Source organism: Hipposideros armiger, unplaced genomic scaffold (genome assembly GCF_001890085.2).
Source record: "Hipposideros armiger isolate ML-2016 unplaced genomic scaffold, ASM189008v1 scaffold_69, whole genome shotgun sequence".
Classification (NCBI taxonomy): domain Eukaryota; kingdom Metazoa; phylum Chordata; class Mammalia; order Chiroptera; family Hipposideridae; genus Hipposideros; species Hipposideros armiger.
In genome coordinates this window covers 821,558-841,578 of record NW_017731419.1, presented here as the reverse complement: position 1 = coordinate 841,578, position 20,021 = coordinate 821,558, and the positions used below count along the sequence as shown (strand labels likewise).

At 53.3% G+C, this 20,021-nt stretch overlaps 1 protein-coding gene across 2 annotated transcripts in view; it reads right to left on the bottom strand.

The window, feature by feature from the left end:
* Nucleotides 1–1,838: 1,838 nt before the first annotated feature.
* CCDC197 (coiled-coil domain containing 197) overlaps nt 1,839–20,021 on the bottom strand; it is a 29,919-nt gene continuing 11,736 nt past the window's right edge. The window contains exons 2-6 of one of the 2 annotated variants that reach the window (XM_019642499.1): nt 7,741–7,823; nt 6,018–6,208; nt 4,444–4,554; nt 3,107–3,223; nt 1,839–2,045 (exon numbers count right to left, since the gene is read on the bottom strand). In XM_019642499.1, coding sequence (XP_019498044.1) covers nt 1,860–2,045; nt 3,107–3,223; nt 4,444–4,554; nt 6,018–6,208; nt 7,741–7,823 — 688 coding nt within the window. In that variant the 3' untranslated portion in view covers nt 1,839–1,859. Of the gene's footprint in view, nt 2,046–2,099; nt 2,161–3,106; nt 3,224–4,443; nt 4,555–6,017; nt 6,209–7,740; nt 7,824–20,021 lie in introns of those variants that run through there. The other variant, XM_019642500.1, reaches the window with a different exon arrangement.

Genomic DNA, 20,021 nt, shown 5'->3' with positions numbered 1-20,021 from the left:
CTAAGACACCCTCATGCGTGGCCTCTGGATAGAAGTCCAAACCTCGTGGTCTGGTTTTGGGACCCCACGATGATTTCCCAGCCCGCCTTCTCAGGCTGCCGGTCAGGTTCTTCATGCTGCAGCCAAACAGGAAGTCCCTAGCCCTGTGTTTCCTTCCCTTTCTTCAGCCCTCCCCCAACCTCCTCCTCCTCCTGAAATCTGACTCAAGCTCCACCTGAGATGTGCTGTTTGCTCCAAAGGCCTGTGAGATCTGAAATGCCACAGGCTGCTCCCTCCCCAGGTCCCCCTTTTTTTTTTAAATAAAGATTTTATCGGGGAATTGGGGGAAATATTTTTATTGGGGAATTGGGGGAAGGGGAACAGACAAGTTGCTGTCCTTTTGTTCTTCAGTCTAGTTGTGGAGGACGTTGCTTTACTGGCCCAAGTTGGCACCATCATTGCGCTCTTCCCAGGTGAGGCAGATCAGTCGCCAGCTTCTGGATGGCCACTCACTGTGGCTGCTGGCTGCTCACGCTGGCTGCTGGCTACACACGGTAGCCCATGGCAACCCACTGCCACAGGGGCTGCAGCCTACGCCTTCGCTGGCAACTCATGGCAGCCCAGCTCCAGGTTGAGCTGTTGTTCAGCATCTTAGCTGTAGAGGGCAGTGTCACTGGCCCTCATATGTGGGATCCGAACCAGGGCCCTCTGGCGTCCCAAGCCAGTTCTTAACCATCTTGCCACTCGGCCGGCCCCCGGGTCCCTTTTGTTTAAACTGCCCTTAAGACCTGACCACACTCAGCCATCTTTATTATGTGTAGCTCCCCTATTTAATCCAGTGGCCGAGTCCTACCCACTCTCCTCCCTCGCTCCGTCTGAGGCTCCCATCTTCCTCTCCCAGTAGCACCTGGCATACAGCAGACCCTTGGGGTTTGCTGACTGAGTAGCAGCATCTTTTCTGAAACACGCCTTTGAAAGTTCGTTTGCTGGCCCACCACTGTTTGCAGCTCATGGATTGCCCTTAAATTTCAATTTTTACCTAAATCAATTAACATCAGTTGATCTCCAGAGGTGAATTCTTTTCAGGACTGTGATGGTTTCTAGGATGATGTTACCCCAGTGACACAATAAAACCTAACCAGTGGCTTCCACGCAGACCTTGCTTTTCCAGCCTTGACCTAGAACGTCAGTCTAGAGAGGGGGCTGCCTTAGACATCCTCTTACCCAATTTTACAGGTGGGAAAACCAGCCGAGAGAGGCACCATGCCTTGCCAAGGTCTATCTAAGAGTAGCATTCATTCCAGGCAGCTCTGGAACCCAGGGTGGGCAGAGGGCACCGACTTGGTATTCAGTTCCTGGGAGCCAGGAATGAGATGCTCCCCTAAATTCAGTGCCTCCAGTCTGTTGTGCTCCCCAGTCTGCTGTGTGCAGGGCAAGCGCCTACGCATCCTACAGCTCTGGGTGGCTCTTTATGAGAGTTCATGTGACTCAGACATTCCCAATAGCCAGACATCCCTCCCAAGCTCCTCGGTCTCAGATGAACCCACTGATGACAGAAAGGCAGCCCCAGCTCCTGGTTACAGATCCCCAAACTGGGACTTCCCACTTGGCTGCTGCCTCCAACTGAGGAACCCCCAGTCCTCTTCCCCATGGTCCCAGGCGGGTCTCTCCTTGATCCTGGGCAATCACCCAATATGAGGAAGAGCACCCCCCAACCCAACTGGCCCCAGGACCCCAGTCGCCCTCTCATTGCCCCTAGGCTGGCTCCCACCCACTCAGGGGCGCTGGCGGTAAGAAAAGGAGGCCAAGCAGGTAAGGAGGTGGTCATGATGCCAGTGGGGCCTGCGTGGCCGCGGTTGGGTCAGTACAGGCTGGAGTACTCAGACGTTTGGGTGCTGGGAAAGGGGAATCCTGGGGGTCCAATCTTGACCATTTGGACATTTCCTGAAGGGCCCGGGGTACCTTCTGAATCTCTGGTCCTTGAGGCTGTCGCCTGACCAACACACTCTGGGTCCCGTGAGCAGTGAGATCAATTTCACAGTCTCCATTTTGTCCAACATAAAGTCCTGGGAGGAAAAATAAGTCTCTCACCTGACAATGCTTTAGATCCTGGATAGCACTTCACAGGGACCACAGCACCATCAACATTTGCCTACATCTCCTTTAGCTTTCACGGGGGTCCTGGAAAGGATGTGGTATCAACGACAAATTGGCAAATGAGCAAACCTAGTTCAGAGAGGTGACGTGACTTGCCTGAAACTGCACAGCCCAGTGGTGGCAACGCTGGTTGACTCTGAGTCTGGTTCCTTGTGGCTGCTTGAATGTGGTCGCCTGCCTCTCCTCACTGCTATGTCCATGACCCCCACCCTGACTGCCCCCTTCTCTGAAAGGCATTCATTTCTTAAGGACCAGGTGACCCCGTATGTCCCCCACCTCCAACTCTTTACCTAACACAATGCTGGGCACATGCAGGTAACTCGTTACTCTAGGCGGAGTGATTGTTACAGGAGACCCTTGGGACCCCCCCGATATCACTCTGTAATTTCTTCCTTTTGGGGGGAAAGAAGATGAAATTCATACACTGTGACTATGTAGACAAATGTGCCCTTATTCAAAATTACATCACTCATATCGCAGCCTGAAGGAGGTAAGCCACAGGGGATGCCCATGATGTGGACTTCAACGTGAATGGTGCCCCTGAGCTGTGCCACGGAGTGGCCCTGACACTGCCTGTGACATTCTTGTGACGTCCTTCGCAACTAGGACACAGGCTTCCTCCCTACTGGACAACACTGGAGAAGGGTCTTGCCCCTCGGTGTTCCAGAGGGGCTAAGGATTCTGTTTGAATACCTCCACTGAACCTGCCTCAAGTGAGGAAAGCACGCTGTCACCTAGAATGAAGCCACGTTATGACCAATGCTGCAGACGGCAGGCAGGGAAGGGGAACGGCCAGGTCCTTGATGGCGCCATTGAGCCTCGGGTCACACCATGCCTGAATCCCACCCGGCCACCGAACATCCACGCACGATGCAAGACACGCCTCTTAGAAGAGGTACACGGATGCCTCACGAGCCGTGGCCCAGGACAGGCTGAGGTTGGGGCCAGCCTGGGAGGTGGGAGTCCTCACCTGAATCAGGTCGAGCTTGGAGAAGAGGCCCATGCTCTTGGGCACAGTGCGGGCTGAGGGACAGCACTGCTGGGCCATGTTGTCGATGGTCTTTTCTATATAGCTGAGCAGCTGGTTCTGCAGGAGGAAGGGGAGGTGGGAGGGGGAGAGAAAGAGGGAAGAGGGGAGAGGAGGGGGAGGGGGAAGCAGCTCAGACTCTCTCCCAGCACCCCCCACCCCGCATCCTGTCCCCAGCTCACTCAGGCCAGAGAAACACCCTGGAGCCAGGAGCCACCTTCTCGTCTTGGTCTGTGCTCCACGCCCAAAGATGCTCTGATCAGTCCCACCCTCCCTCAGGGTCTGAGGGTCCTCCTGGCTGGAGACACCTGTGGTCCACACCTGGGGCAGGGGCTCGGAAGGGGCACCGAGGAACCCAGCGCTCCCCGCTCCAGGCCGTGCCACGGTGCTGGACTTCAGGCCTCCGGGGCTGTGGTCAGCTGCGTCAGCCTTGCTTCCCACCTTAAAAAGACCCAGGAGGGGCTCTATAAACTGTGGCCAGTCCACTCCTCCTTTAAACTCTTGAGTGGAGGTCAGCAGCCTACAGACCCCAACCTTCATGTCTTCTAAATTAGGATCCCATGAGGCCTGAGAGGGTCCTACATGGCTGACTACACCCTGTCCAGGTAGAGTGTGCCCAGGACAATCCCGGCTTTGCTCCCTACATCCTCCCAGCAGCCCCTGAGGCCAGAAGGGCCCTGGTTGTGGTTACAGGTGAGGATGGGGGTTGGGAGGGAAACAAGTCCATATTCCCAAGGCCAATAAGAAGCAGCTCGAGAGCTTGAGCTCAGAAATCCTGGCCCCTGGTCATGAACTTCAATCATGGCTTATGCTTCTGAGTATCACTTTTCTCATCTGTGAAACAGGTATGGGGAAGAATCACATAATAGTCAGTCGTGCCCATTTTGTGTTAGGCCTTGGGCTAAGCACTCCCTTAATGATCAGAGAGATATAGGAATTACTGAAGATAGTGCACAAAGACCACTCACTCAAATGTCATTAGGTTATTAACCACAAGCGTGATAGAAGGACTGAATAAGCGCCCAGTATATGCCGGGCCCTGGGACTGGGCTGGGGGAGCCCAACTCTGGTTCATGGTAGAGCTGGGTCCTTTACTGTCTGTGGCCTCAGTTTTCCCATCTGTAAAGTAACATCTGCCCCATCTTCGAGAAGCCCTCTGAAAGTTAAGTCACCATGGAGAGAAAGAGGGCAGGTGTGTGTGTGTGTGTGTGTGTTGAGGGGTAAGGAGACAGCAGCCCCCAGCCCCTGCCCTCACCCCTGGCCCAGCAGACTGAACTCACAGTGTAGCTGCCCGTGTCTTTCTCGTAGATGACATTATGTTCCAACTGCCGCTGCTGCTTTTGCCTGCGGTTACACCTCTTCTGCAGCTGACACAACTGGGTCTTGAGGTTCTGTGGTGAGAAGGGCTGGGTCATTTCAGTGCAGCAAGCCTGCCCTAGAGCTCACTGCCCAGGGTGGTCTGAGTGATGATGGGGGTGGGAAGAGGAGAAAGTCTGGGTAGTTGGGGTCATTCAAAGCACCAGGAGAGCAGGACGGAGCATGTCCAGGCCAACTGGGGTTTCAACCCCAGCTCAGCCCTTGGAGCCCCGTTTTCCTCGCCATAACCAGAGCCACCAACCCGCGTCCTTCTGGCCTCAGGGGCTACTAGGAGGACACCGGGGAGCGAGGCTGTGAAGGACTTGCTGTGGCGCAGGCCTGTGGGGGCCACAGGGCTGTGCTGAGCACACTCCAGGCCCCGCGGGAGCTGTTTGGAGGACACAGGACCTACACAAGTGTCCTCGCTTCCCTGATCCTTAGTTTCCTCGAAAATGGGAAGAACAGCATGGCTGGGACTAAGGTATAAAATTTAAGGGGGCATCAAAAAAACTCAGTAATTAAGATAAATAATATTTTAATGCAACGTTTTTTAAAAATCAAAGTTAATGCACAAAAATCCGTGATGAACAAAATATTAAAATTGTAACAAAGATGGATCCCATCATGCACTGGCATATTCACCTCACTCACTTCCCCTAGTCTCAGCACCTACCTGGAGGGGCTGGGGTGAGATTGAAATGAGATAAAGCATGTAAAATGCTTATCACACTGCCCCCCCCCCCGCCCCAGTCCCCCATAAAGGGTCTCAGTTCTTCAAAGGAAAAAAAAAAAAAAGTAAAAATGGTGTAGGTTTCCGGTTCTGCCAGTAGGGGGAAGAGACTCTCTGCAAAAAACGTCACGCAACGACTCTGTCTTTTGCAAGAATCAACCAGCCTGTCAGCCTTGCTCTCCCTCCGGAGTCCCCTTCCCCTGCGTGTCTCCAGGTCCCAGCTGCAGCAGGCAATTTTTTCATGCCATGCTTTTGCCAGGGCAGTTTCTTCTGCCTGGAATGCCCGTGCTTCCTGGTGAAAGTTCTATTTATGACAAGATTAACCAAGAAGGAAAGAGAGAGGTGGCTTCTTGGGGGCAGTTACTTTGACACAATTTGAGTTCATTGTCTCTCAACAACCTAGCAGCTAAGTTGCATCACCCCCATTTGACAGATGAAGAAACGGAGGCTCGGAGAGGGTACAAACTTGCCCAGGGCCATGCATCTAATCAGAGGCTGAGCTGGAATTTGAACCCCAGTGTGTCTGAATCCAGGACTCATGGCTTTTCGACCATAAAAAAACACCTTTTAAGCATAAGCTGAGCCTCAGGAGAAACCCCGAGTCAGCCAGCCAGCAGAAGGAGAGAAAGGGACTCAGAGCAAGGCTCTGGAGTGACAGTCCCACTCACACCCTCTCAGCAGCCCACGGCTGCTCCAGGCCTTCCCCGGGGGTGCAGAGGCATGTTCTCCGGGCCAAGGGGAATGGGCCAGGCTGCAGGCAGCTGTTACCGGGATAAGGGTTCTATGGCGATCCTCTAGAGATTCCAGGCTCTGGTGGACGGCCTGGTTCATCTTGGAGAAGGCCTCCAGGTGCTTCTGGGCGTCCTGGCTGACTGTGAAGAGCTTCCAGTAGCGCTTTACCATGGCCTCCACCCGTGCTTCCACCTGGGCCTCCTCTGGCTCCTCTCCTTCATCGTAGCCTATGGAGACAGTGCCACAGCGGGATGGGTGGGCAGGAGAGCTGGCCCTCACCTGCCCCCTGCAGTGGGTGATGCTAATAGGTGTTTTCCCAGAATTCCAGCTACAGCCTCAGAGTTGAGAGGCTTACTCCCACGCTGGGCTTACTCCAAGACAGCAGGACTGGTCCAGCAGCTCTTGGGCCCCATCCCCCACCTCCTGTCTCTTCAAAAGAAGCATCAACATTTGAAAAGCTGCCTCACAGTCTCAGATCCTGGATCAAGGAAGGCTGCCTATTGAGGCAGGAGACTGCCCCTGAGGAGAAACTGCTCACTGATTGGGAGGAGCCTGAAAGAAGCGGGCAGAAGGTGTTGCCATGCTGAGTGACTGGGGTCCCAGGCTCTGAGAGTTACTCATCCTGGATGGGTAGAACAGGGCTGAGTTGCTGAATTAGGGAGGCTCCAAACCAGGAAGCTGCCAGAAGCAGCCGTGGATGCTGAGTTTGCTTCAACCCCAAAGTTGTCTTGGTGCTCAAGGCTCTTTGATGCTGCTCAAACTCCCAGTCATATTTCCCAGCACCCCTGCCAGGTCCTGGTGCTCCGACATTCTGGAACTCACCATCCCCAAACCCACCATGCAGGGCCAGGGCGCCAGCCTACATTTGTGCTGTTCCCTCTGCCTGCAATGCCATTCCCTTTTGCTGAACTCATTTGAGCCCCATGAGAGGCCACCTCCTCCATGAAGCCTTCCCTGACATCCAGGGCAGAATTGTTGGGGCTCCCCAGCACTTAGTGCAGTGGCTATGAAGTCAGACGAGAGTCTGAGACCCAGCCCCACCGCTTCCTGGCTGAGTGACCTTGGGCAAGTTCCTTAACCTCTCTGAGCCTGGGTAACACAGTTCTCAGAAGCTCAGGGTAAAAAAGATTTACTAAAGAGCATAGTGCAGAGTAAATATTTAGTAAATGGTAATAATTATTTTTATTATTGATCATATTGAGATAATAATAATGATGGTGATAATAAAAATATGTTTATCTCCCTTTCCCGTTCCTAATAAGCCTCTAGTACTTGTAACAGTGAGCTCTGGTATAAATCACGATAAAAACAAAACAAAACACAAAAACTCATTTCAGATGTCTGTGTAATTTTAGTTGATAACAGCAAAACATAAAGCAGAACCAAAGACAAATGAAAAAACTAGTAATAATAGTTCACGTTTACTGGATGCTAGCAAACTGCTAGGCGCCATGCTACATACTTATAGAGGATGAGTTCATCCGATCCACGTGACTGTTGGGGCTCCCACTGTATACAGATAAAGAGACCAAGACCTTGAGAACTTGCTGCAGGCTCCACCGTGAGAGCCAGCAGGCCAGGGGACTCCCAGGCAGGCTTGCTCAGCACCTGCGCCCTTCTCAACCACAGTGGCTTCTGCCTTTGTGGACCCCCGTTCTGCAGATGAGCTGGAGGTTCAGTAAGGCTACACACTGTGCCCCAATCCTGAGGCTGGGAGGGGGCAAATGGGACAGGCTTTCTGATGAAGCAACACACATACCCTTGGGGACTTTCTCAAGGACCTTAATCAGATAGTCTTCAAAAAGCTTGTGCTTCTCCACCTCTTTCTTCAGTTTCCTCTGCCTGTGGAGACATTTTAGTGACAAGTTGTGAGCCTTGTGAGGTCTCCTGCTCAGACCCGTGCTCCCTCACATCCCCATCAGCAGACCACTGACTTCACTCTCTCCACCCCCAAGTCACTGCTGGCAGAGTTCCTGAGACACACAAAGGTCAAACAGATGCCAGGGGTCACGCCATGAGGAAGGGGCCCAGGCAAGAGTGAAGTGGGGTCTTTCTGATGCGGGGTTAAGGTGCCTTTCCTGGAGGCTGAGCAGGTGATGGTTGGCCCGAGCCCCTACTAGCTGGTGATATGGTCAGGTGCTTCACCTCTCTGTGGCTAGGTGGCCCATCTATAACAGAAAATGAGAGACCCTCCCTCACAGGCTGGCCAGGGCCATGCCTGGGGTACCTAGTATATCGTAAGCACTCAATTTGAGTTGGGGGTCCCAGAAGCCCCCAGAGGGGAGGCAGCCACATATCACTGTCCAGCCATGCCTGCTTCTTGGGGCATCTCTAAGCAAGATGCATGTCTAATAGGTCACCCACTCTGGGCCCAATCAAGGTCTGGAGTCGAGGGCAGAGGGCAGAGCAGGACCTGCCCTGGCCTGGTGGCTGAGCTAACAGGGTGGGTATCTCTGAGTAACCTCTGAGTGACCCAGGGCAAGCCACTCTGCCTCTGGGACCCCATTTTCTCATCGACACAGTCCTGAAAAAGGCAGGAAACATTGCCTTTCCCTAAAAAATACTTTGTGTGGCCCCATGAGCCACAGTGCTAAACCTTATTGGGGCCGGGAAGTCCTTGTACAATCTGGTGAAAGGGTTGGACCTTTTTTCCATAAAATTGTTCAGACACATCTGCTTGCATCGAATTCAGGCATTTGTGGGCAGCCTGAAATCGAAGGGTTTCTGGAGGCAGGGGCGAGGACCCAGGGTTTCTACTCAAAGCCAGGCGGCAACCTTGCAGGTTGACTTTAGAGGGGCTGGGTTGACAGGTGCACAGGTATGGCCCCCACAGCCCTGCCTTCGGGATGGAGATTTAACTGGGGGACCGCTGGGACTGGCCCAGGCTCTGAGGTCCAAGGACGGGAGCCAAGTCCCACCCCCTCACCACAGCTGTCCCTCCTGATTTTCTTCCAGGCGACAGTCCCCTCCCTGTCCATTCCCTGACCTGGACCCCTCAGGCATTTTCGCTCGGTCCTAGCCACTTTGCCCATTGTGTGAGGCACAGGCTGGGGCAGGGGCACAGCAGGGCCTGGGAAGCTCGTACTTGGCCTGGAGCTGGCAGAGTTCCTGGGCCAGCACCTGCAGGTACCCGTCCTCATCACCGGTATTGCTTGGGCCAGACCCCTGGCCTGTGTCCATGGCATGGCCACGGGCATTGCCCTTCATCATCCCGGGCCACTCTGGAGGACAAGGGCCACGTGGACCAGGCAGGAAGGAGGTGGCAGCAGCAGCCATCAGGGCAGCTTTGTCCTCTGACCCTTCCGATGGTCCTCGGAAACCAGGTTCATTCCCACGTCATAGAACAGGAAACAGAAGCTGTTTCAAGAACTGGATTTGGACTCAGGGTTCACTAAACCCAAAGTCCAGCGTCTTTGAGCTGCACCCCAGCTCTGAAGGGGCCAGATGTGTCCTTCTGTAGCAGCATTATTGCCCTTGCCACCCCATCATGGGGATGGCCCCCTCACCACCAAATCCCAAGGTCACCAGGATGCCTGGGGTTTCCAACAGGAACTGGCTTCCAACAGTATCCAGGAAAGAGTCCTGGTGTGAGAGCTGGGGGCTGGTTCAGAAAGCTGACTGTATAGAGAGAGGTGGCAGCTTTGTCATCTGTCCCTTCCCACCCATCCCTCCATTCATTATTGCATTTAACTGACATCACAAACTCAGCATACACAGAGCTTATCCAGCTGGAGTGGAGACCGAGACAGACACCCGTAAGCTCGTGGTCAAGCTGGGAAGGTGGTCTAGTTAACAGGTAGTTTCAACCTCGCCTTGCAAAGAGTTCTGGGGCCGCTCACCTAAGTCTGGTTCCCAGTTATGGCGAAAAGGAGAAGAAGGTCTCCCTGAGGGCACTGTTCATTGGCCCCGTCCTGGGCCAGCCCCAGTACATGGGAGGAGCGGGGAGAGAAGGTGAAGGGACTACACTGTCAGTTTTTGGGCCCCAAGCATCAGACGTAGGTACATGAGCACAGGGCAGGAGCAAGGGGCCCAGGTCACTCACTCAACGCCAGAAGCACAAAGCCACAACTGAGCCATGACATCACAATGCTGGCTGCTGTCCTCGTGACCTATCCACGCAGGATCCAGCTGTGGGTGGAACGCCAGGTTTTCTGTGGCTCTGTGGTCCTCTGCACCCCCGCCTCCCTGGTTCGGTTCCCAAGGAGAAGGGATAGAGAAGCCGTGGGGACTTCAGGGGAGACTTGGGTTATTTCTGTCTTTTCTCTCAAGGTTGGTCATCTGTAGGCAAGGTGGGGTCATTCTTGAAGCTCTCACTTTGTGGGCCACCCAAATTCCACTGGTCTTTCCTAGGACTCTCCCTTTTACCTCCTACCTGACTTTGGGTGGCTGGGCACAGGTTGGGCACTCAGCAACCTAGAAAGGCTCAGCCCTGCCCGTGGCTCAAGACCATGCCTGGCCCAGGGCAGGGAAAGGGGAAGCTAAAGGAGCCTTCAGGACCTAAGCCTGGGGACTGTCCCTGCCTTGTTGTCAAAGGCTGGGGCTGAGCTGGGGCTGGGATGAGGGCTGGGCAGGTGCGGGACCCAAGGCTGGGGTAAGGGCAAGGTGAGAGCCGATGGGCTCATTCTGATTCTGGGACAGCTCCCCCATTTTCCACTCCTCAGCCATTCCCCTCATGACGCCTCATCAGCAGGCAATGGATTCAGTCCCTGCCAGCCCCGAAGACCCCGAGCAAGTCCCAAGGGAGGCGTCTTTGTGTGACCCTCCATGGTTCTGAAGCCCGTCAAACATTTGTTGAGCATCCGCTGAGAAACTAAGGTGAGTGGGGCCTGGTTCTGGCTTTGGGTTCAGACAGGGGAGGAGGAGAAGGGTATATGCACAGGGAATTCTGGTGCAGACGGAGAGAAGCCCAGGGCTGCCCAGAGGGTGAGAGCCAGCCAGGGGGTGTGGAGAACGGTTGGCGTTGACCATGTCTGAGGTTCTTGAGGATAAGAACGAGTGAAGAAGTAATATGGAGAGGACATGCCTGGCAGAAGGAACTGCAGGATCAGAGGCACAAGGCAGCCTGCATGGTCTGTGAGAGCTGTAGGTAGATCCTGAAAAACAGAAGATGAGAGGCCAGCCGAGTGGCTCAGTTGGTTAAAGAGCGCGAGCTCTGAGCAACAGGGTCGCCGGTTCAATTCCCACATGGGCCAGTGAGCTGCGCCCGAGCTGAGCTGCCGCTGAGCTGCCAACAGGTGGCAGGATGGCTCAGCTGGTGAGAGCACGTGCTCCTAACAACAAGGTTGCTGGTTTGACTCCCGCATGGGTTGGTGGGCTACGCCCACCCACAACTAAAGACTGAACTCGGCACCTTGAGCTGAGCACCTGTGAGCTGCCATGGGTGGCCGGATAGCGACTGGACTTGGAGTTGAGCTAGCTGTGCCCTCCACAGCTAAGATCAAAAGACAACAACTTGGCTGTTCCCCTTCTCCAATGAAACCTTTAAAAAAACAAAACAAAGCCAAAAAACAACAACAGAAGGTGAAGTTCAGGGAGGGCTTGCTTTGGGATGTGGCTGGAGGAGCTGTAAGTAGGAGACAGAGTATATATATATATATATATATATATATATATATATATATATATATATATATATATATATATATATATATATATATGCCAGGCTGTCTGGTAGAAACTCACCAGGCTGCTGTGGGCAAAGAGGACACCCATGGCAGGCTGTGAGGGAGGGCCTCGAATCAGAAGAAGAGCTACAGACCCAGGCTCAGAGACGACAGGGGCCCAGAGCACCCCTGGAGATCCAGGCAGCAAGAACTCAGGGGGCCATCTCCACATAAACCCTCCCCAACCATTTTCCATCAGCCTCTCCATCCTCAAGGATCAAGATCCCTAGAGAGGACGCCCACTGGGCTTGACAGGCAGTCACATCATAGGAGTGGCGCCGGGGGCTGGAGGTTTCCCAGAGCAAACCCCAAGCCATTGGCTGGAGAAGGGGAAAAGGGGGCTGAGCAGGTGCTCACCACACGCAAGGAGCTTGGTCTTCGTCCTGAAAGCAACAGCCGCTGTAGAGTTTCCACTGAAGGTGTGACGTGGTCAGACTGGCATTTCAGAGTGTGTTCTCGGCTCAGCATGGAGGTGAGGCAGGGAGACCAGCCGCTGTGGCTCACCTTTGTCAGCACAGTTCTAAGCACTTTCCATGCAGAAGGTAGTTTAACACAACACGCCAGCCGTTACCGGGTTGTGATAATTTCCTCGGCTCTTGTCTTCTCGAGGGAAAGAATTCAGCCGAGAGACAGTTTTGTGCAGGTATAGGGTAGTAAGAAGTTTATTAGCAAAAGCAGATACAACTGTAAGATGTGGAGGGGACCTATCCCAAAAGGGGGAAAGGCCTCTCCTCACATTGTATGAAGGCTTTTATTTCTATGGGTATTGTTGCCGCCCCTTCTCCCTTCTCCCTTCTCCCTGTCTCTTTCTCTCTGGCTGAGCTGCCCAGTCCTCCCTTTTGCCTCTCAAGGCAGTGTCTGTCAAGTTTCTATTTATGATTTGTTTGAGGATCTCACTAAAATGGCTCTGATAAGCAGGATGTATATTCTGATAAGCAGGATGTCTTCTAACAACACATCCCTTTGATTTAGGGGCATGTGTGAGCCTGGAGTCCTGCTGGGCTAGTGAGGCATTGGTGCCCTAAGTGAGGGCAGCTGCCGGGGGTCTGGACCCCAGTAGGAGCTGCAGCGAGGGGCTTTCTAACCGGGGCCGGGTCTCTTTCTCCTGCTCATTTCTATCTATCTACCTAGCCTATCACCACTCCACAGAAGAGGAGACTGAGGCCCCGAGAGGCTTAGCAACTTGCCCAAGGCCTCACTGTTGGGAAATTGCTGAGCTGAGCTTTTCATCCAGGCAATCGGGACTGCCGAAACCTGTGGGAGGTTGAGTTTCCGGAACGTGGAAACAGGTCCAGTGGGGGGTCCTACAGGACGTGACATAGAGCGGGGGTGCCGCTCCGGGGGAGACTCCGTGAGTGCCTCTGGGCATCGGGCCTTCTTTTGTGAAGGGCAGACGACTGACCCTGCCTTGGCTGAAAGCAGCGGCTGCAGCTGCCTGGCAGACTATTCTCTCCCCAGGCTCAAAACCCCCAGAACGTCATCGCCCAGTAAGGGCCCTAAACCACTTGACCCAGTACAGTCACAAGCAGAGGATTGTGGGGATGCTGGAACGATATGCTTCCCAGTGAAGATTTTACTTTTGGCCTGAAGTGTCCTGTGTACAGTCCCCAGACAGCACTGGGACAGGCTGAGAGAGAGACTGCGGCTGCTCCGGAGAGATTTTTTCCTGTCTGGCCCTAAAGGGTGACCGTCTTAATTACTAGGAATTAACACCTCGTATGGATTTACCCTGGCTGGCCCTTTGCCTGAAGTCTCTCTTTACTTCTCAAAACAAACCCCAAGGCGGTAGAAGCAGTGCTCTCTTTCGCAGATGACAAAACTGAGGGTCCAGGAGGTGAAGTAACTTCCCAAGGGCACGTGACTAATAACCAGTAACAGGGCTGGCAGCCTAATCTGTGGGGCCCAGTGCAACATGGAAATACTGGGCTCCCTATTCAGAAAACTAAGAATTTCAAGTCAGCAATGGTAGAGCATGAAACCAAATACGGGCTCTCTTGAGCGTGGGTGCCCCTGTACCTGCTCATGTCCTGTGTTGGGATTTGAACCCTCGTTTAGGGACTCCAAGTCTGTTCCTCAACTCCATCCCCGCTTCCTAACCCACCACCTGCCTCAGAGCCATCTTCACTGCTCTGGCTTCTCCTCCGCCTCTCCTTTCTCCCCCTCCCCCAGCAAGCTGCAGACCCCACCTTCTCTGTTTAGGGGAAGAACCAGGGGCCGAAAGAAACTTTAGAATTGAGGAGAAGACCAAGGCCCAGAGAGAGGCAGGAGCTGCCAAGGTTGCACAGCTGGTGAGGGGCCCAGGTCTCAGACCCCCCAGCCGCCTCTATCCCCTGGGCTTTTGGAGAGAGAAACCCATGGCAAGGCTATCTGTGACCGACAGCTGGGAACCTTGGGAGCTGGGAGTCTGCTTCAAGGGCAGAGCCACAATTAAATAGCAATAGAACACACACACCCCTCCTTTTTTAAGCGTAACAAGGACTCCTGGGGCTGGAATTTGACCCCAGGGCTTGAGTCTCGCACAGCGCAGCAGAAGGGAGGGCCAGATCAGGCCTCCGGGCCAGAATTCCTACTCAACTGCCCTGCAGCCCAAATGCCCCCACTGAGGCCACGGCCAGCCTCCACCAGCAGAGCGCAGTGCTCAGGATGGAGAGCGAGGCTGTGGAGCCAGGCAGGGCTACCAGCTGTGTGACAGGAAAAGTATATAACCTCTCGGAGCCTCAGTTTCCTGAAATGCAAAGGGCAGATAGTAACCCCTAGGATTAAAGGAGAAAATCCACGTGGAACACTTAACATCATGTCATTTTTAAAAATTAACACGTGTGTGTGTGTGTGTGTGTGTGTGTGTGTGTGTGTGTGTGTGTGGTGTGTGTAGAAGAAAGTCTACAAGGGTATAAAATAAGGGCCTTATCTTCGGGGCAGGGGATGAGGGGAAACCTTTCTATAATTGTAACTCTTCGGGAAAAGCCAAAAGCCTGGTGCCTGACACACAGCGGGCATTCAACCTGCCTTAGTTTTGTTTCCTGTCCCTCCTTTCTCTCTCCCTCCAGAAGATCACAATGTTGGGGAACCCCAGCACAGGACCCCGGCCTGAGAGATTTGACAGGTGGGGGGGGATTGAAGCGAAGGAGCCCTGTTGCTGGGATTGGCTGCCAACAGTGGCTTGAGAGGCGGGGTGGGGTGTGAGGCCTGGGCATGGGAGGGGGAGAGGTCTGAGTGGGTGCACGGAAGATGAGCATGGCCTATTCTGCAGAATGTTGCTGGCACTGCTTAGATCCCCCATTCCCCACTGAGATAGTCTTATTCCTACCTCCTCCCCACCCCAGGCACAAGAGGAAACAAACCCACAGCCCAGGGCCCAGGAAGTGTGCTGTGGCCACTCATCCTGTGAGACCCCCAGCCTGGCCCCTACCCTCATCCTTGCCCTGCCCCTGAGAAGGTTCATCCCAGAGCTGGGGAAATGCCCCATCCCAGAGCTGGGACCCTCCGAAGCCTTCTGTGGGGCAGCTCTCCTGAGACCGGGCCCTCTTGGGAGGGAGAACAGAGACCATGGCCATGGCCCCAGGTGTATCCAGTGGGGGCTGGGCCTTTCAGTATCTATAATGGTGATGTCTCGGCTCTGCCAGTCCCACCTGGAAGCATCAGAGAACTTGCCCTCCTGGGAAGGGGCTACTCTGGCCACAGGGATGTAGGGGCTGAGGGGCAACCAAGGACACTGTTAACTGTTTCCTTTCTGTCCCCAGGAAGAATCTTCATGCAACTCGGGGAAGCACTGAGGTGTAGGGAACAGAAAGGTTTGGGGGACCCAGCAGAAGTGGGCTCATTCACACCTCTTTGTGCTCCAGGTGTGACATCACTCCCCACCCTTCTGAGCTTCAGTAATGGGGGTTGTCTCAGCAAGACCCATTGGTTCTGCCTCCAAAGTCACACGAATCCATCCACTGAGCCACCCTGGTCCAAACCCCCATCCCTCCAGCTGTGTGGACCAATGCAACAGCCTCTGCTCCCTGCAGGTTCTTCCCGCTCTCTGTCCCCTGCAGGCCATTGTCCACTCAGCAGCCAGAGAGAGCTCTCCTTAACGTGCAAACCCAGTCTCCCCATTTCCCTGCCTAAAACCGGTGCTATGCAGGTAAATATGTAAGCACCTTGCTGCCCAGGGAACAAAGCCATGACCTGTGGCACTGCCAATGTCCGTGCTGCAGACATCCTTACCAAGGCTGATTTCAAGCTACTGATAGTTAACAGCCTGCTGCAAATTCCTGAGGATTTAGCAGGTGGTTCTCAGGAGCTGCTATGAGTTGGCTGCACCACACCACTGATTTAAAACCCTCCAATAATTGCCAATGAAGTTCAAACTGGCTGATCAGGGCCCACCTTGGCCGTTCCTCCCACGCTGGCCTTCCCCTGGCCCACCCACGGCCGTTGCCCTTGTGGTTCCCTGTGCCCAGAGCACTGGTCTCCCAGCTCTTCATCATGTTCTCCCTCTCGTCCTTCAGGTCTCAGCTCAGATGCCTCCACCTCAGAGTGGCCTCCGCTGACCATCTCGAACCTCTCTGACTCCAGCTGACTTTTGGTTTCAACTCGCCCTCGTTGAGTTGTATTTTAGTACCTGTTATTCTAGATTGTCTCACTCTCTACTGCAATGTTACTTCACGAGGGCAAGGGCTGGAACTAAATTGTCCCTGCTAGACACACAGCAGGCACTCAGCAGATGTATGGGAACAAGCAGACCTTGGGTGAGTCACAGCTTTGGGTTTGAGTCATGGCTCTCCCACTAACTGTCGGCATAACCATCAGTGAGTCAATCTCTTTGAGCCTCAGTTTCCTCATCTATAAGGTGGGGACAATCGTGCCCAGGTGATGGAGCTGTGAGGACCTAAAGATGACCTATGTACAATGCTCACTACAGGGTCTGTTATTACTTGGGCCTCAGAAAATGAGAACAGCCTCTTTACTTGCGTATATTCAGTGACAGGCAGCTCACTACCTCCCAAGGTAGCCATGTCCACCTCTGGGCCACTCTGACAGCTAGAACATCTGCCCCTTCATACACTGAGACCAAATATGTCTCCTTATAGTGTCCCTCCTTTAGTCCTAGCTCAACTGCTTCCCCACAGAGTCTCTTGCTATTATAACTACTTATTAATGTTGGCACGTAGATTGATAGAGTCATATTTCAGCGTAGCAGGGGCGCTAAAGGCAGACGTAACCTCCCTCGGCAGTTCCTCGCCAGTCATGAGCTGTCTGGCCTTGAGTGAGTCCCTTGACCTCACTGAGTCTCAGTTTCTTCCTCTGTGAAATGGGGTTAACCATGGTACCTGCTGTTAGGTCTCTGAATAGTAGAGACCTTGACTTAATGTTAGGTCTCTGAATGTTAGGTCTCAGAGGCCTGGCCTTATAGACAGAGTCATGTCTGCAAGGAAGCAACAAAACGTCTGTAGGCCTGCACCTCCAGACAGAACCCAGCTTGCGATAACAGAAAATGCCCCCAAACAGCTACTGGCATACAGGCAGTCAACACTTTCTGTTCAAACAATGCTACTGTGTCAGCACCGCCCTATATAACCCTCCTCACCCCCTCCCTCAGGGCTGCAGGTCTCCTTTAGACGAGCAGCCTGGGCTGTAGCCATCTTTGCTCAGCCCGATAGACTCCCTCTTAATTAAATAGACTTTCTTAAACTTTCTTAACTTGCCTGACTGTGCACGCTCCTTTACCGGCCGACCTATCACCTACCTCATAAGTAGCTGTGGGGATTAAATCAGCTGATGATACACATACAATTAGCACCTGGCACATAGTAAGTGCTCCCAAAAAGCCACTATTGTTATTATTATTCTACCCAGTGCAGGTCCACTCCCTGATCCAGGATTTGTGACATTTTTGGGTCCACAGTTGTTTCTAGTTAAGGCCAGGTCCTCTCTTGAACACTCTCTAGCCAAGCTGCACAAAGGGCCCATTCTGTCTGGGTCATCCACCCCCCCTTCACCCCCAGGTGTCAGAGGGTGACTCAGCACTTTCCAAAGTCTCCAGGGGATTACCTGACCCTGGCAGAAGGAGGGGGTGGGGGTACGGCATCACTCCATCTACTGAGCTTGGTGGGTGAGGCCTCCAACCCCTGGGACATGAGCTGCCTGAACAAACGCTGAGAATCCCCAGCTGGGGTGACTTCTGCCAGCTCCCTGGGTGATCTGGACCCAGCCCTCTCTATGTTATCATATTTTTAGGGAGTCCTGATATTCTTTAAAATTCCGCTGATGGGTGAATGCAGCTGAGGAAGGAGAGCCAGGAGGGTGTGGTCCTGAGAACCAGGAAGAAGGGGGTGGGGGGGCATGGGGTAGACCACTTCATAAAAGGGATTTTGCATATGTAATTAAGGTTCCGGATCAGTGGACTGTGAGACATGGAGACATGGGGTCTGATCTAATCCCATGAGCCCTGGAGAAGCAGGGTGCCTTCTCTGGGTGGTATGGAGAAGAACAAATCTGAGAGATTCAAGCATGAGACAGATTAAAGTAGGGGAGTCTGGGATGGAGGGGTCATGGGGCAAAGACCGGAAAGGCCTCTGTGAGCTGAGAACAGTCCCCGGCCAACAGTCAACAAGAAAATGGGGACCTTCGTTCTGTGGCGGCAACAACTGAATTCTGCCAACAGCCTGAACGAGTTTGGAAGCAGTTTTTTCCCCAGAGGCTCCCGATAAGAGTCCAGGCCTTGACTTCAGCCTTAGGAGGCCCTGAGAACAGCCTGTAGTGTCTTTCCAGACTTCTGACCTACAGAACATCTGGGCTGGGCCAGGAGAGGTCTTACAAGACAGGCTAAGGAATCAGGGCTAGATGGTTCATTAGGGGGGACCCAGTTGGGTATGCAGAGCAAGGCCAATGTGCGTTTCAAGGTCAATGTGCATTGGACTTGAAGAAAGGAAAGGGTGCTTGAGCTCCACTGTCTAAATCAGTAACCAGGGAAGAAAAAAGAGCCAATCTAAATTCCTTCTAGGGCGGCCATACGGGATAGTCACATATGTACAACCTACAAAGTTTCAAAACTAAAGGTCAACGATTATAGAAAAGAGTGCCTGTTCTTTCTACATCCAGATAAAATGCATCTCAGGGATTTTCAAGGCAATTTAATTGTTACTGACCCAACCCTATCTTTCTGATACATTTTTTCCATTTGCAATAAAACTTAATCATGGAAGCTATCTACCCAAATTGTGACTTCTGACATAGCACATGTATGTTTGCTTACTTTTCTGCCTTCATAAGCCTGCCTCTCACTTCCCAAAAAGTTAGAGCACAGTGTCAAGGCTTCTTGAATCTCTGCTCTGGGGCTAGAGTCCTCAGATAGGCCTAATATAAAAATCTAACATTTTCAGAGATTCAGATTCCTCTTGTTGACAGACCTGTCCCAATTTCAAGTATCCCAAAGCCATGAAAATGTCCATGTCCAGATGAAATCCCAACAGCTTTCGTGGAGGGCCATCCATGGGCCCAGCTGAGCATGCAAAAGGCACCAGTAGCTCCTAGATGTACAGGAGCACCGGCACTCTGAGCAGCGTTTTCCCTGGGCGGGGGGTGGAGAGGTTTGGGACTCAGCAGCCGGAACCCTGGCCCTGACAGGTTTCCCTGGCCAGGGTATCATGGTGTGTCATCAAGCACATCCTGCAATTCTTTTTTTTGTTTTTTTAAAGATTTTATTGGGGGAATTGGAGAAGGGGAACAGTGTTGGGGAATTGGAGAAGGGGAACAGCCAAGTTTTTGTCCTTCAGTCTTAGTTGTGGAGGGCACAGCTAGCTCAGCTCCAAGTCCAATCGCCATCCTGCCACCTGTTGACAGCTCGCAACCGCTCAGCTCAAGGTGCCAAGTTCAATCTTAGTTGCCTGTGGGCATAGATCACCATCCCATGCAGGAATCAAGCCAGCAACCTTGTTGTTAGGAGCACGTGCTCTCACCAGCTGAGCTATCCTGCCACCTGTTGGCAGCTCAGCAGCAGCTCAGCTGGGGTGCAGCTCACTGGCCCATGTGAGAATCGAACCGGCAACCCTGTTGCTCAGAGCTCGTGCTCTTAACCAACTGAGCCACTCGGATGGCCCACATCCTGCAATTCTTATATACAGGTATATAGTCTGGGTCCTGAGGCTGCCAATCCTTCTGACCCGGGAGCAGAATGTCTGGGCCTTGGCCAGGGTTAGGGGACCGGCTGGTTCTTTTTGAGGACAGTCTGGCTCTCCAGGGTGTGCAGCAGCTGTCAAGCCTCTCACTGCCTCTGCACGGGGCCTGGCCTTACACAGGATGGGTGCCATTCACCCATGTGCTCATCTGGACTCCTGCCACCATCAGTTAATCACCACCTCTTAGGTGGACCCTGCATTCTGCAATTTACAAA